Below are 14,145 nucleotides of genomic sequence, written 5' to 3' on the forward strand. Positions count from 1 at the left end.
GATGTCAGTACTGATTAGCCTATGTAATCAGATGACTGTAATTTTTCCTTCTTAAAAACTCATCCTCATTAGGGAACTATAAAAATGGCTTTACAACATATAATACCCTTCTCATTCAAAAATGTGCACCAGATGCAATTATGTATACTCCTCATGCATATAATTTATACTATATATATTTAATAATTTTTTCACAGCTAATTTAATCTATATTCATGGTTCTTCTCACTACCTATGTATCCAAACAATGGCAGAATAAAACCACAAAGGCTGAAAGTACAAAAATATGTGAACAGTTATTTACTTATTTTTTTGATTGGTTGCGTTGGGGTTTTTGGTTCTTTATGTGGTCATTGTGAATGATAAAGCTCAGTATAGACCAAAGGACCAAAACTTTCTTTGGATCACTGTCTGACAAAACTGTATTGTACAGTTCTGTCACAAACCCACTCAGCTCCACCAAGACTTTTATCCACTTAGTAGTTACTCTGCAGTACTTACACTGGTTACTACAGTTACAGCAGCTCTTACAGATATCCGACACCTCCCACAGAACATCTGATGAAGCACAGAAGCTGCAGTTTGCAGTGTGCTGTACCCAGGATCTTAGCTGTGTTATGCTTTGGCAGCTATATGTGTAACATCATCTGGGGCAAAAGTCAAGCACACCTCTGGTCACAGCTCATTTTCAAGAAACTGCCTGCAGCTGGTCATGGAGCTGGGAACTGGATGATCCATCAGCATTCTTCCATTGCTCCCTTGGCTTCCATGGGATCTCTGAGCAGAGGAGCCCTCAGCTAGACTGCCAGTTATTAAAAGGCAATTGTTTGTCTTACTTATGGAAAAGCACTATTGTATTTTTTTGTGTTAGAAAAGGCCTTCAAAGGCTTTCAGATATCTTGTAGTATGTAATAATTGATTATAGAAGTGGCAAATACCTATACATCAGAAGGAACAAACTTGAAGAATTGGAGGATATTTACATTGCAGACACAGACTTGCAGAGAGGTAGTTACAAATAAGTATCAAGAGATGAACAATCAAAACAGCATTTAATAAATTATCTACAGAGCAAGGCAAGTGCCAAAATCACTTGGGTTTGACAGAAGGAGACTTTGCCAGTTTTGCCCTACCATTCCTGCAGCTGATGAATTGCATGCTGCTTCTAGATGCTACTTACTTGGTTTTCCATACTGCTGAAAACCTCTGATGTGCTGATAAAGCAATAAGAAATAGTAAGGAAGGCTGACTATCTGCATGTGAGAGACCTTGATATCCTCCTAAAATGTGTCACTGGTAAGTTACAGTTCTATGTACTGCTATCTTTTTTTCCTCATCAGGTTTGCATTGAGACATATGTATCTAGCTGTCACCAGCGGAGCATTAACACCGCTGTGCGGGCAACCCTCAGCCAAATGTTGAGTGACTTGACTTTACAGTTACGACAAAAGCAAGAAAACATGGTGAGCCTTCTGGCATCAACAAATGGTTCCATGTCCATGGCTGCATACCTTTTTGTTTCTCTGAATGCAGTGTATTGTACTGGCTTGTTGTGCCTTATGGCTTTTATTTGACACTTCCGCAATTAATCCTGTTTAAAAGCTTTTTCGGGCTCTGCCTGCGCCTGCCTCAGAGCAGTGTTTGGAGACACAGCTCTCACATTGTCAGCTTGAGTTGGCTGATTTTTATTTTTAATATAATTTTTTCCTTCCATTAAACAAAAGAGGCTTTGTTCTGATGTCAGACTGCCTTGGCCTTTTCCATTCTATTATTTTGTTTGCTTGTTTTCCTAAGGTTCATTGAAATCCTGTGAAAAGTTTCTGCATGACAAATATTTACATAAAGGGAACAAATTCTCAGCTAAGGAAAGTGTAATTGAGGTTTTCTTCTACTTTTTTAAGGATGATTTTAAGCTTATGATATTCTTTGCTTGGTTGTTAGCAAAAAAAAAAGAAGAAAAGCTATTTATTGCATTATTAAAATCCATAAAAGCTATTTAAATGAAATCCCAGCACATTGTCATCTAAACTGTAAATGTTCTGGGTACATGTGAAACTACCCTGGCTTCTTATATTTGTTCACACTGCTTTGTATAATATCATATTGTCAGAAAAAGTACTATTTGTAAAAGCCAGTTTCTATTTATTAGGAAATTTTAAGGACTGTGGTTCTACAGATTATTTTCCTGACATCTGTTTTGAGTTAAGATGATCACTTCTATTTTGGATTAGTAGACTAGATTGCTTTTATCCTACTGAGCAATTGCAGACAGAATTAATCAGTTTAAATAAACCTGTCTTCTGTTTGTGCTAAGTAGGTTCATTTTACTAGGCAAAACATTTACCCAAAAAACCCCCATAAAACAAACGAAAACAACTAGTAGTTTTGAAATCTCAGTGTGGGTCTGCAATTTGAATTTTGTTAGTTCTTTTCTTAACTGAGGAGTAGGTAAAAGCGTATGAGAGCCACATTTAGTTTCTGGCAGTTTGTTATTGATGCTTGAGAGAAGAATTTGGCTTGACCCCCTTTGTGCACAGATAGGAAGAATCCTATACTGCTGTTGAACCAAATGGTATAAGAGGTCATTATAATTTCCTGACTGCCATTAATTCCATTAGTACTGTAACATTAAAAATGTCAATGTGCTAAACGCTCTAATACTCAATTGATTTTGGTTTCTAAGTACTTTGTGAAGTCTAATTTATGCTTTTCTCTCAGTTCTTTCCAATGCAACTTACATGCCTAGTTAGTACTGAGTTATTTTAGGTGTAGGAAATCCCTTGAGGACTTAAAAATTCTAGTTCAGCTTAACAAGAAGAGAGTTCCTTTAATCTAAATTACTTAAAATGGATCTTGAGGAACTTTTAAAAATGTTTTGCAAAAACCTAACAAATAAAAAATCCAAAACAGATCGAGGATATGAATTGGTAAGAAAACTCTGCTGTTAAAGTGTTGCTTCTATAGTGTTTTTCTGCCCCTTGTACCAATTACACCACCTTTGTCTTCCTCAACAGACAATTGAAAACCATGACACCTTGCAGAAATTCAAGAGTCAAGGTATTTGTACCACTTTTTTAATGACTCCTTCCAATCCAGCATTTTTACTCTTAACTTTCCTTTCATCAGCACAGTACTGTATGATGTCATGGGAATTGCACCTTCAAGATTTCTTGCCTTGTCTATAGCTTGATGCTCTCTGTGTTACCTGTGGTAAGAACTGAGACAGTCCTGATAGCTTCTAATATTTTCCATTGTGTAATCATTTGGACCATAGTAACAGCATTGCACTCAATGTAGTAATAAATTATTGTTTTAAGGTGTGAACTTCTGTAAGTGAGGAGTTTTAGTGCTCTGGAGAAAGTTAGTAAGTGGCTTTACTTCCTAAATTGAAACAGATTGACTGAGTAGGACGTGGATTCTGAAAATTATTGCATTTTTGTATTTCAGGCTAAAGCCAGTGTTTGTATAATGGCCACTTTTGAAAGCGCATCACTATTGAAGGGGTGTTTATACCTGCCAAGTGATGATTTTACAAGAGAATGCTTTTCTACTCCCATTGTGGCTTAACTTTCAAAATCTAATAGCTAAAAACAATCCCTGCTTTTGACCTTCTCACTGGATTTTTGCAGGAGAACTTGTGTGAATGGAAACTAAAATTTTTGAAGAGCACAAGCATTCTCTTATAAGATTAGAACCTGGTCAGACATCAGAAGCTGTGTAGGGAGAGAAAGACTGCAGGGAGACACAGAAATTGGCTGCCATGTAGAAATGCTGGAGCCAGTCCTTTCTTGTTATTTAATTGTATACTTATTTTATTATGTGAATTGGATTTCAGCTAACCTTCTGTAAATGCATGTAAGCAATCAGTGCTCTCTCTGGGTTTAATACTGCTGCTTTTGCGTTTTGTGGAGATCACTTTCCAATCAAGGACTTTTCCTACAGCATCTTTTCTATGAATTTTGGTAGCCCTGCTCCTTGTTTACAAGCTCTGACCAGCTCTGAAAGTCCATGTAGTAAATCAGAGTTGTAATCCAGCTTCTCATATGTAATGCCTCTGATCTTTGTCCTTTTTGGAGGTACTTCAGCTGAGTCACTATGTGATGATGTTGTATCTGTCCTCACTGTGCTCTGTGAGAAGCTCCAGGCTGTCATAAAGTGAGTTTTTTCAGTTTATAATTTCAATTTATTACCTGGAGATTGAAGGTTTCACTGATACATGTGATTGTACTGTTGTAGTTCTGGAATTATGGAGCAAATCTGTGCTTAAACGAAGTGTTTACTAGAGGAAGTATTGTTCATGATGCATTAATTTAATCCTCACTTGAAATGAGGAGCTAATTTGCCTTCTTTGTGCACTGTCCAGCTTTAAAGAGCTTCCAGTAAATCTAATCTGTAAGTAACTTCATACAGCAGCAAAATACTTATCAAAGGAGAAGTTTTCTTTTCTGGTTGGAAACAACCATCATAGAGAGAATAACAGTTACAAGAGCCATGGAAAGACCTAAAAGACACAATATTCAGAATTCATTCATATGTCTTCCTTAGGAAGTCAACATTTATCCAGTTGAAATAATTTGCATTATCAAAGCATTCCTTCAATTTAGGAATATCATACACTCTACCTAATTGGAAATGCATGAGCCTATCTTTTAAACTGTGGTTGTTATGGGCAGTAATAGGGTGTTATATGCTTTACAGTTTTCAGGAACTACCAGAGCCAAAGGCAACTCAGCCATCTCTGTACAGTTCTTCTATAGACTTTCCTCTCATAAGTGTCTCTAATTACAGCATGATTTGAAAGATAGGAGTGCCTTACTTAGTTTTATTTAAATAGTGTCAACATTTGGGAAAATAAAATCAAGAGGGACACCTTGTGTATGGCCATGCAAGCGTCAAATGCAAGATGATGCATTAAGACACATTTGTGAAAAAAGCTGTTGGGAAAGAAAGCACCTATACCTGGAACATGTGTATCTTTCCAGATAGGTGTGGACTGTTGTGAGGAAAAGTCTATCACCTCTAAAATTTATAACCAGACAGCAGCTTTCAACCCTCCACAGCATAGAATTAGAAATCTAGCTTTGAGCTTCAGGATTCACTGTTTTCTGCATGGCATGTGAAACAGGTGTTGTTCTACTTGGATGAAAATTCCATCTATGTGAACAAAAGGAATTCAGGCAGTGACCGAAGAACAAACATTTCTCATTTCTTAATTTTAATTAAAATAAATCCATTCATTAAAAATTCCTTTATCTACCATCATGCATCAAAAAAATTTGTTCCTCTAGCTCTTATCTCTAGACCGAAAAAGAAATATTAAATCATAGTTTGCTTCGGAGCAAAAACCAGAATGTGAGTGCAATTGCCATGGGGAGCTCCTTTCATAAGGCAGACCTCAGCTTTTCTTGTCTTCCAAATCCTGCAGCTAATGTTCCAAATAGGTACTGGCACATTGCATGTCACAAGTGTAGCAGTTCCAGGTGTCCACAGGTTCTTTAATTTTCTTTCTCATGAAGCTCCCTTGGTGTTTATGGTTTTGACAGAGTGACTGGAAGGGCATGAAAGGTAGTTATGTGACTTTCTGCCTGTAGACATTGACTTTTGACTATTGTGCCTGTCATCAAGAAAAGAGAAAAAACATAACCAGGAGAAACCTAAATGCATTTCAGATTGCCTGAAGAAACTATCAAATAGTCCAAAGTCTTCTGTTGTCTCCTTTTCCTCTAAGCTCTAAGGCTTCCTTCCCTCTCCAATTTTTAGATTGACTATGAGTTATTATTTTTGTTTTATTCTTCCTCATTTTTCAGTTAGTCTTTTTTAAAGTTGCAGAGCACTGCATGTAATCAGTACTAAACAAATGGGATGGTGGAGAGTGACAGAAAGAAACAAAATATATCACTCCTGTAAATTATGGCATCATTTTCAAGTGAATTAATATAGTCACTTTAGAAAATTAAATAACCTTTGTTTTAATGTGATGTGGATGACATCTTTTCTTTTTGTCAGTGACAATCGGCAACTTCAGCTTCTTTACTTGGAGTGCATCCTCTCCATGTTAAACAGCTCCTCTCCCAGCATGCAGCAGCACAAAGGATTCACCGATCTAATATGGTGAGTACATCTGAAGACTAATGTAAACACTCAGTTACTAAGAGTAAAAAGACCACCTCCCCCTAGCCATGCAAACAAACCTGTAATAAGTCTCCAAATGTGAGCAGAGCTTGCTGTTAACCTGCAATCAGTTCTTTCTGTGCCTCATATAAGATTGGTCCTCCTGCTCAACCTCCACATTAAATCCTGGTACTGAATTATCACTGTAATGAAGTCCAATGTATTTTGCAAGAACAGAAAATCGCTTATGCTTTCTGCAATAGTTTGGATTCATGTGTGGCATAAAACACAGAGATACTCTGCTTGCCATAGGAGAGTACTGTAGAGATTCTTACTGATCTGATGCAGTAATACAGGACAATAAGCAAAATTGTTGTCAAATGGTTTGCTGGTGACCAGAAATGCTTATGACCTGCATTGTATAAGGGCTGAGACTAACTGGTCTTCACGGTGTTTCCACTTTATGAAGAAATTCTCTTTATAATGCACTTCACCAGAAAGGCTTGACATCATAGTGTTCGTATGTCTCTAAATTGTTTGATACCATCACCTCAGAGTGCCTGAAAGAATTCTTTTTCTTATTTTTGTTTGAAATAGTGGGAGGTTTATAGCCTGTGGTTAATAGAGTCATAGTGATAAAGAATGTAACTAATAATGCAGTTCCTTGCAGTCCATGCCCATCTTGTGACCTTGTCAGGTGATTGTATTAAGGAAAGATATATGTGAGTGTTAATGGCAAATGTGTTCCTGGTACTTTTACCCTGTAATTTTTGAAAATGAAGTGTTTGACTTGGGCACGTTTCTAACGATGCAACATGTGAAGCCACCCATAACTTCCCTTGCTGTCCCAGGAACATCAGTGGGTGCAGGACTGGGAGGTCACTAGGTTTGTAACACTTGGCAGTGTTGTACAGGGACCCTGTGCTGGGGCCTCTTGGGGAGCAGTAATGTAAGATCTTTCTCGTGACAAATCCACAAGTTTCTGCCTTTGAATTTCACTCAACCCTTTGTTTATGCATATGTGACTGACTGTGGGGCCATCCTGTAAGCATCCTGTAAGGTCAGTAAAATGAGCTCAGTTAAAAGAAAACGTTTCCTGTTTTATTTTAAATTTACATCATTTTGATGATCCAGTTTATGCTGCAAATCTACAGGTGCTTATACCTGTAACTGTGTCATGAGGGCAAGTCATCAGGGGCAAGACTTTTTAATATGCATTGCTGCCAAGGAAAATGCATCCTTCAGCTACCTGCTTAAGTGGGGAAAAAAACCCAAACCACTAGGAAGGCACGAAAATGCAAACATCATTTTGTTAATGTAGAGCAGTATGAGTACACACTGATCCATTAAATGTCTGGTGAAGCTGTGATCCAAACTGGTAGTTGTTATTCTTTAAGGAGCTGTTCCCTACATGCACATAGCTTTCTCTCTGACTGGCACTTTGTAGTTGGTTCTCAACTCTTCTGACAGTGTTCTCCATAGTTTGATACAGAAACACTTTGATAGGACTAAGATGTGTGGGGAATATATTGCTGTTGCAACCTATGATTACACCTGCTTTGAGACAGACACATTTCGTAAGCAGTGAATTGATGTTTTGAAATGTACCTGACTGGAGAAATAAATGGAATAAGCAGACTCAATGTCATTATCTGATGTCCAGTTAAAAGCCTTTTTTTTTTCTGTAACCTCAGAAAGCCAAGTTGTTTCAGCAAGCATGTTAAGAGAAGCAATGACAGTTCTGAACTGCATAAAAATCTTGAGAAAATAAAAATACCTGTGAGGATGTGTTTTATGAATTGTTACTCGTCATTGGGTGCTTGCTCTAGACACTAGCTTGAACCTCTGAGATGTGGGTGAAAATCAGGTTTGGGACTCATGCAGCACTTGGCTTCTTAAATTAAGGTCTTGCAGACCAAATTAAAATGTCAAGTGTGTGAATGTGAAGCTGAAGTAACAGCTAATAGAGCAAAATGCTGAGTTGATTTTGGCTCTGGTTCCACAGAAGAGTGATCTGCTGGCGTAGAATCACTTAATGGGAGTGTTCATGGAGAAAGATAGTTGAAGGAAGGATGGTTATTTAGTGTATAGCAGCATCTTAGCAGTTATAGTACACACTTTGAGTTAGAGGGCTTTAATTATGTTCTCAAAAGCCAGCAAAACAGGCTCACAACTAAGGATGCTTACTAAAATACATGCATGTGCAGTTCAATGGTGGAACAGTAGGCCTTCTAGTTAACATAGATTAGTTCTTGTTTGGTTGGGTTTTTTTTAAAACTCCTGACTTGGGCTGAAGAAGAGACACATAGCAGTAGTAACCTAGAATTTCTGCCTTGCAATAAGTTGCAGGCAATGGAAGAGGCAGGCATGTTATCCCGTAAAGGACAGCACCGTGCAGCAACATGAACTTGCAAAATCAGCACCATGTTCATAAAGCACCCAAAGGTATTTCCATATGTACTGGCATGCTCATGCTTGGGAGATGACAAAAGCCTGGCCTAATTTGTTATTCTAGATAACCACTGCTGTTGACTGATCATTAAAATAAGAGTGTGTATCTCATTTAACCATGGGCTATTTTCAATCTGTTCCTGTGAGATTATTGTTTTCCAGTTACCATCTGCTGCTTTTCTCATTCTCAGGAAGCAACTGTGTCCAGCCCTTGTAGTAATCCTGGGAAATCCAATCCATGACAAAACTATCACCTCTGCCCACAGCAGCATCTGCCTTGAGGCTGATTCACCTTCCTCAGGGATCTCTGATCATGGCCGGGGTTCAGGTTGTTCCTCCACAGCACCTGCCCTTAGTGGGCCTGTTGCACGGACCATATATTACATTGCAGCAGAACTGGTTCGACTGGTGGGGTCAGTGGAATCCATGAAACCTGTGCTACAGTCTCTGTATCACCGGATACTGCTTTACCCACCACCTCAACATCGTGTAGAAGCCATCAAAATTATGAAAGAGGTAGGATAATTACATGTGCAAATCCAGGCATGTAAAGCAAAATGTTTATTTAACAGTAAATGTTGCTGATATGTGCATACCAATCCATTTCCAACTTTCCCACCTAGGGATGTTGAAATTGTCCTTTCTGAGCACAGCTGTTACATCAATGCCACTCTGACAAATATTATAAGTTTTATGAAGTCGTAATAGCTGTATTTGTCTCCATAATGCAAGCTACTATGGCAACTCCATCAGTGTTCATGCTGTGGTACTGCATGGAACAGATCCTATAACTGGGCCATGGCTGCTCTTTTGGGTGAGATAAGAATATAATGATCCAGTTCTCAACTTCTTTGGCATCTTTCCTCATTCTCTGCTTTTGCTAGAAGGAGACATTCATCCTCCCAGTGTAGTTTCCAGGCATTAAGGTAAATTTATGCTTTGATTACATGCCAGATTTTTGAAATACAGTTTCCTTGAGCTTTTTTTCAGTAGCCACAAGGAAGCTGCCAATGGATTAAGCAGACATTTCATGATCAATCCATTCTGGCCTCTTGCCCAGTGCCTCTGAGAGCACTAAAACTGGAGCACTATGAGTTGTTTGAGCACCAGCTGAAATCATGGACTCTTCCATTCCATCTGGGCAGCTTTCTTCTCATGTTGTGGAACACACAGAAACTTACATAACTTGTAGGAACAGTGGCATCTCTCAGAGAAATTTTGTTCTAGTTTGTTCTACCTAGGCTGTTGTGTGTCTGAAGATCATCATTCAGCCACCCATTTGGTTGTCATTTGAAATGTCAGTCACCCTGGCATTTGTCTTCCTCTAATTTTAAACAATAGCAAGATGACAATTGAAGTTTTAGGAAAAGCTTAGTCTAATATTGATTCCTGCAGGACATATTTGTTGCCTCTTCAGGCTTATTAATAAGTGCTTGTTTGTAAAGCCTTCTCCTTGTGTTTCCTAGTGGGCATTAACAAGATGCCGTCCAGCAGGTTGCGTCTGAAAGAATCACTCTGCTTATCTGTGTTTGACCTATCTACTCTGTCATTTTGTAACTAGGTGACTGAAGAAAAAGGCTCTCTTTGGTACATGCAAGATATTTGTTCTATATTTAGGCATTAAACTTGTCTTGTGTGCAATTTTGTCAGTTGAAATATATTCAGACAAAAAGGTAAAGCACTGGAGAGCTATGTGTGATTCTTGCTGAATATTCTGCTCCTCTCTATTTGCTTTTCTGCCTCTAAAAAGAGGAAGGTTAGCTTGAATAAGTAGAACATCAGTGTGGTGTTTTCCTTTGCTGTGAGAAATCACAGTACTGCTACCTCAGGTTCCAAGGCTTGATAGCATTATGACTCATTTATTGTATTTAAATAATGCTTAGATAGTCCTTTAGTAACTTCTGTTCCTTTCCTTTCAGATACTTGGCAGTCCTCGGCAGCTTTGTGATTTGGCAGGGCCCTGCTCTTCTGAGTCTGAGTCCAAGAAGAGGTCTATTTCTAAACGGAAGTCACATCTGGATCTTCTCAAGCTGTAGGCTTTGTTTCCTTCTCTAGCCAATTCTCTTTTAAACCCGTGCACACAGGACACTTAAGCAGTTGTACCTTCAGAAGCATACCCAATGTGAGCCAGGGTATTTCCCTGTTTAAATAAGCTGTGAAAATGGAAAAGGGGTAAAAGCTCTTAGTGGTTTGTGATCAGTCGGGGCCTGTTTGTAAAGGCATAGATAACTACCTTGTGGAGTTTGTCAAAATACCCAAATACGTTGGTTTACAGCTGGAAATTCTTGGGTATGGGTCCCTAAATTTGCAATGAAATAACTGTGTTTCTTTAGCGGTACATTTCCAAGCTGAAGTCAAAGGAGGCCACAGAAAATTTAAACCTTGTTAGATTGAGCAAGAAGGGTTCTCAGTTCTTATAAAAATCATATCTTGTAGATAAGAGCATTTTCAGGACCCAGATGGCTTTAAATTTAGTTCAGCTGGGTGCTGAGATTTTTTTTTTTTCAGTTTAAGTACTTGTCTGTAGGGGAGAACATGCTGCGCATGCTGATATAAATGCATGGTAACTGTTTCCCTGGTTGGCACTCCCTTTATAGAATGGCCATATTTGCAGGGGAGACTTTAATAATTTGTTCTAATAGTAGTTGTCTTTCTCAGGAATACTCTTACAGGATAATTTAACTTCATTTTTCCTGGTTATGGAGGGGTGGTGTTGAATGATAGTGACGTGCTCACTATACATGTTGCGTCACTAAGTAGACTCTGTCTTGATTGTAGCATCATGGATGGGATGACCGAAGCATGCATCAAAGGTGGTATTGAAGCATGTTATGCTTCAGTGTCCTGCGTCTTTGCCCTGCTTGGAGCGTTAGATGAGCTGAGCCAAGGGAAGGGGCTTAGTGAAGGGCAGATCCAGCTGCTGCTCCAGCGCTTAGAAGAATTGAAGGATGGGACCGAGACAAGCAGGGACTCCATGGAGATCAATGATGCTGACTTCAGGTGGCAGAGGCGCGTCCTGTCCTCAGAAAATCCTGCCTGGGAATCAGGAAATGAGAAGAGTCCTGATATTAGCATTAGCGTGACCACAGACACTGGTCAGACTACTTTGGAAGGGGATATGGGACAGACAACTCCAGAGGATAATCCAGAAAGTCAAAAAATCTCACTGCCATCTCCAGCTGGACACGAAAGCAAAGAGATTCATTACAGAGAACCAGAGTCAGAAACCATTGACCAGCCAGATGTTGTTCAAAGAAGCCACACTGTAGTCTATCCAGATATAACTAACTTCTTATCAGTTGATTGCAAGACCCGGTCCTATGGATCCAGATACAGTGAAAGTAACTTCAGTGTAGATGACCAGGACCTTTCTAGGACTGAGTTTGATTCATGTGATCAGTATTCCATGGCCGCAGAAAAGGATTCGGGCAGGTCTGATGTCTCAGACATAGGCTCTGACAATTGCTCCCTGGCTGATGAGGAGCAGACGCCTCGGGATTGTCCAGGTCACAGGTCCTTGCGTACTGCTGCTCTCTCTCTGAAACTACTGAAAAGCCAAGAGGCAGATCAACACAGTGCACGGCTGTTTATCCAGTCACTTGAAGCTCTTCTTCCTCGGCTTATAGCTCTTCCCAGCATAGAAGAAGTGGATGGAGCACTGCAGAACTTCTCTTCAACATTTTGCTCAGGTTTGCAAGCAAATACTTAGTGTCTAACTGGTGTGCACACTGTGACACCACTGTACACAGATTCTCTTGTAGGATTTCATCTTCACAGAACATATGCCAAATAAGGTTTGTGCTTTACAGAGTACATTCCTCCAGTCAGCAGCACACTTTATTTAGGGCAAAGCAAATTGAATATGAAGCACTGATTCAAAGGGAGGTCAATCCATTGGCTCTTAAAGGCCTCTGGGTTACATCCTCAGTCAATAAAGAAATGGGATTTTCTGTAGTAAGGTACCTTTTCACGCATTTGTGAAGATCTGTTGAAAAGACTTGCACATGCTGTCATTAATGAGAGGTTGGGTTTGCCCTTTAGCATGAAAGCGATGTGGGGAGTACTGTCACCTGTTATGAAAGACATTTAAGTAGCTTAGTACATCACTGTGTTACTGTTAGTAATGCTAGCCTTGCACAGAAGGTGATAATTCCACAACAGTAAGCTCTTGAAAGGATAGTAAAAGAGAAGACTTTTCTTCACTCATTTGTTTTTCTTAATGCTGCTATCTAATATGGCAGAAAATGCAGAGCTCAAAGCCCAGACCAAGTGAAAAATTAAGATCTTGCCTTTTAAGAGATTAAATATCTTCAGTTCTTTAATGGTTAGAATCTTTGGGTTCTTGACTTGTCAAACAAACAGAAAAAATGTCATGCAAAGGCTAGTTTGTCCTGTTGATAGTATATTTAAAATGCGCGTAAATATATTTTTTTAGAAGAGTTTCGCTTTCCTGACAGTCGCCAAAGTGGAAATGTTTGCTAAAATATATTTCTGTTTATTTAACTTACTTCACTGCAATTGCCTTTCCTATTGCTCCTCTCCTAATCATTGCTCCATTCATTTGTGCTCTCTCACACACATTAAACTCATACAGAGCCACAAGAGATGCCTCCCATCATCATACAGTGTAATTTAGATATGAAGCTGGGTGAATAAACTGATATTCCTGGTATCCTCTTTAAAAGCTGCCCAAATAAGCCCTGCTCAGGAAGATGGCAGATGATATTCTTAAGAAACATTGGCCATTTTATAGCATAGAAAGGAAAAACCTTAAAGGAAGCATTCATATTAATTTCTTCCCTAACTGAGGTGCTCCAAAGCCTTTCTGTCACAGGGATTTCTTTTTCCTGAAAAAGAGTGATCTTGAGGTTATGCCAAAAGACTAGTGCTAGAACTCTAGCTCAGACTTTTGTGCACCTGTTCCCTCATGCATGAATGAGTATACCACTCCTCTTCTCTTTTGTCTATCAAGTCTTTTTAGTGTTTTAAAGCATTGGAAAATGTGAACCTAGGAGACTTCTAGATTTTGAGGCTAAACGTGGTTTTTGTTGGCATTTATTATGACTAATACAGTGAGAAAGATGGAAGAATATAACTAAATTTCTGCATTAAATCCATAATTTGTGGTTTGCATGTCTCTCTTGAAAAGATACCTAGCCTTGGACTTACACTGTTGAGTTGAAAGAGACCTTCACTTTCTTAAGAAAGCCACCCCTATGGCTAAATTTGTACTTAAAAAACATACACCATGTTTCCAGATGGATTTGGTGAAGTACTCTTAGAAGATGCCACTCAGTAAGGGATTGTGGAGCAGTAGAGTAGCAAGTTACTGTATTAAGGCAGCCTGGAAGAGGTATCCTGGTGTTTTCATGGAGCTGTGGCTATCACAGTTATACTTTTATGCTCTTATAAGATCTGCATGGTTCATGTTTCAGTTGGACACCCGGAATGAAGCTCAATCCAGCTGAAACAGTCCTTTAACTTGTACCTCAGATCTTAAGCAAATGTCCATCAGTCCTCCTGAGGTGAGAACTTGTGTTCTTGTGTAGGCCAGAGGCTATGAGTCTGAAGACCTAGAGGGAA

At 39.1% G+C, this 14,145-nt stretch overlaps 1 protein-coding gene across 1 annotated transcript in view; it reads left to right on the forward strand.

Annotated features, from left to right (window-relative positions):
• Window positions 1–14,145, forward strand: part of KIAA1244 (KIAA1244 ortholog) — a gene marked incomplete at its 5' end in the record, with an annotated part of 77,454 nt that overhangs the window by 32,436 nt on the left and 30,873 nt on the right. The window contains 7 exons of the mRNA XM_009083513.1: window positions 1,341–1,463; window positions 3,015–3,057; window positions 4,077–4,155; window positions 6,007–6,111; window positions 8,754–9,078; window positions 10,482–10,594; window positions 11,341–12,251. Coding sequence (XP_009081761.1) covers window positions 1,341–1,463; window positions 3,015–3,057; window positions 4,077–4,155; window positions 6,007–6,111; window positions 8,754–9,078; window positions 10,482–10,594; window positions 11,341–12,251 — 1,699 coding nt within the window. The remainder of the gene's footprint in view (window positions 1–1,340; window positions 1,464–3,014; window positions 3,058–4,076; window positions 4,156–6,006; window positions 6,112–8,753; window positions 9,079–10,481; window positions 10,595–11,340; window positions 12,252–14,145) is intronic.

This window comes from Acanthisitta chloris, unplaced genomic scaffold (genome assembly GCF_000695815.1).
Source record: "Acanthisitta chloris isolate BGI_N310 unplaced genomic scaffold, ASM69581v1 scaffold12451, whole genome shotgun sequence".
Classification (NCBI taxonomy): Eukaryota; Metazoa; Chordata; class Aves; order Passeriformes; family Acanthisittidae; genus Acanthisitta; species Acanthisitta chloris.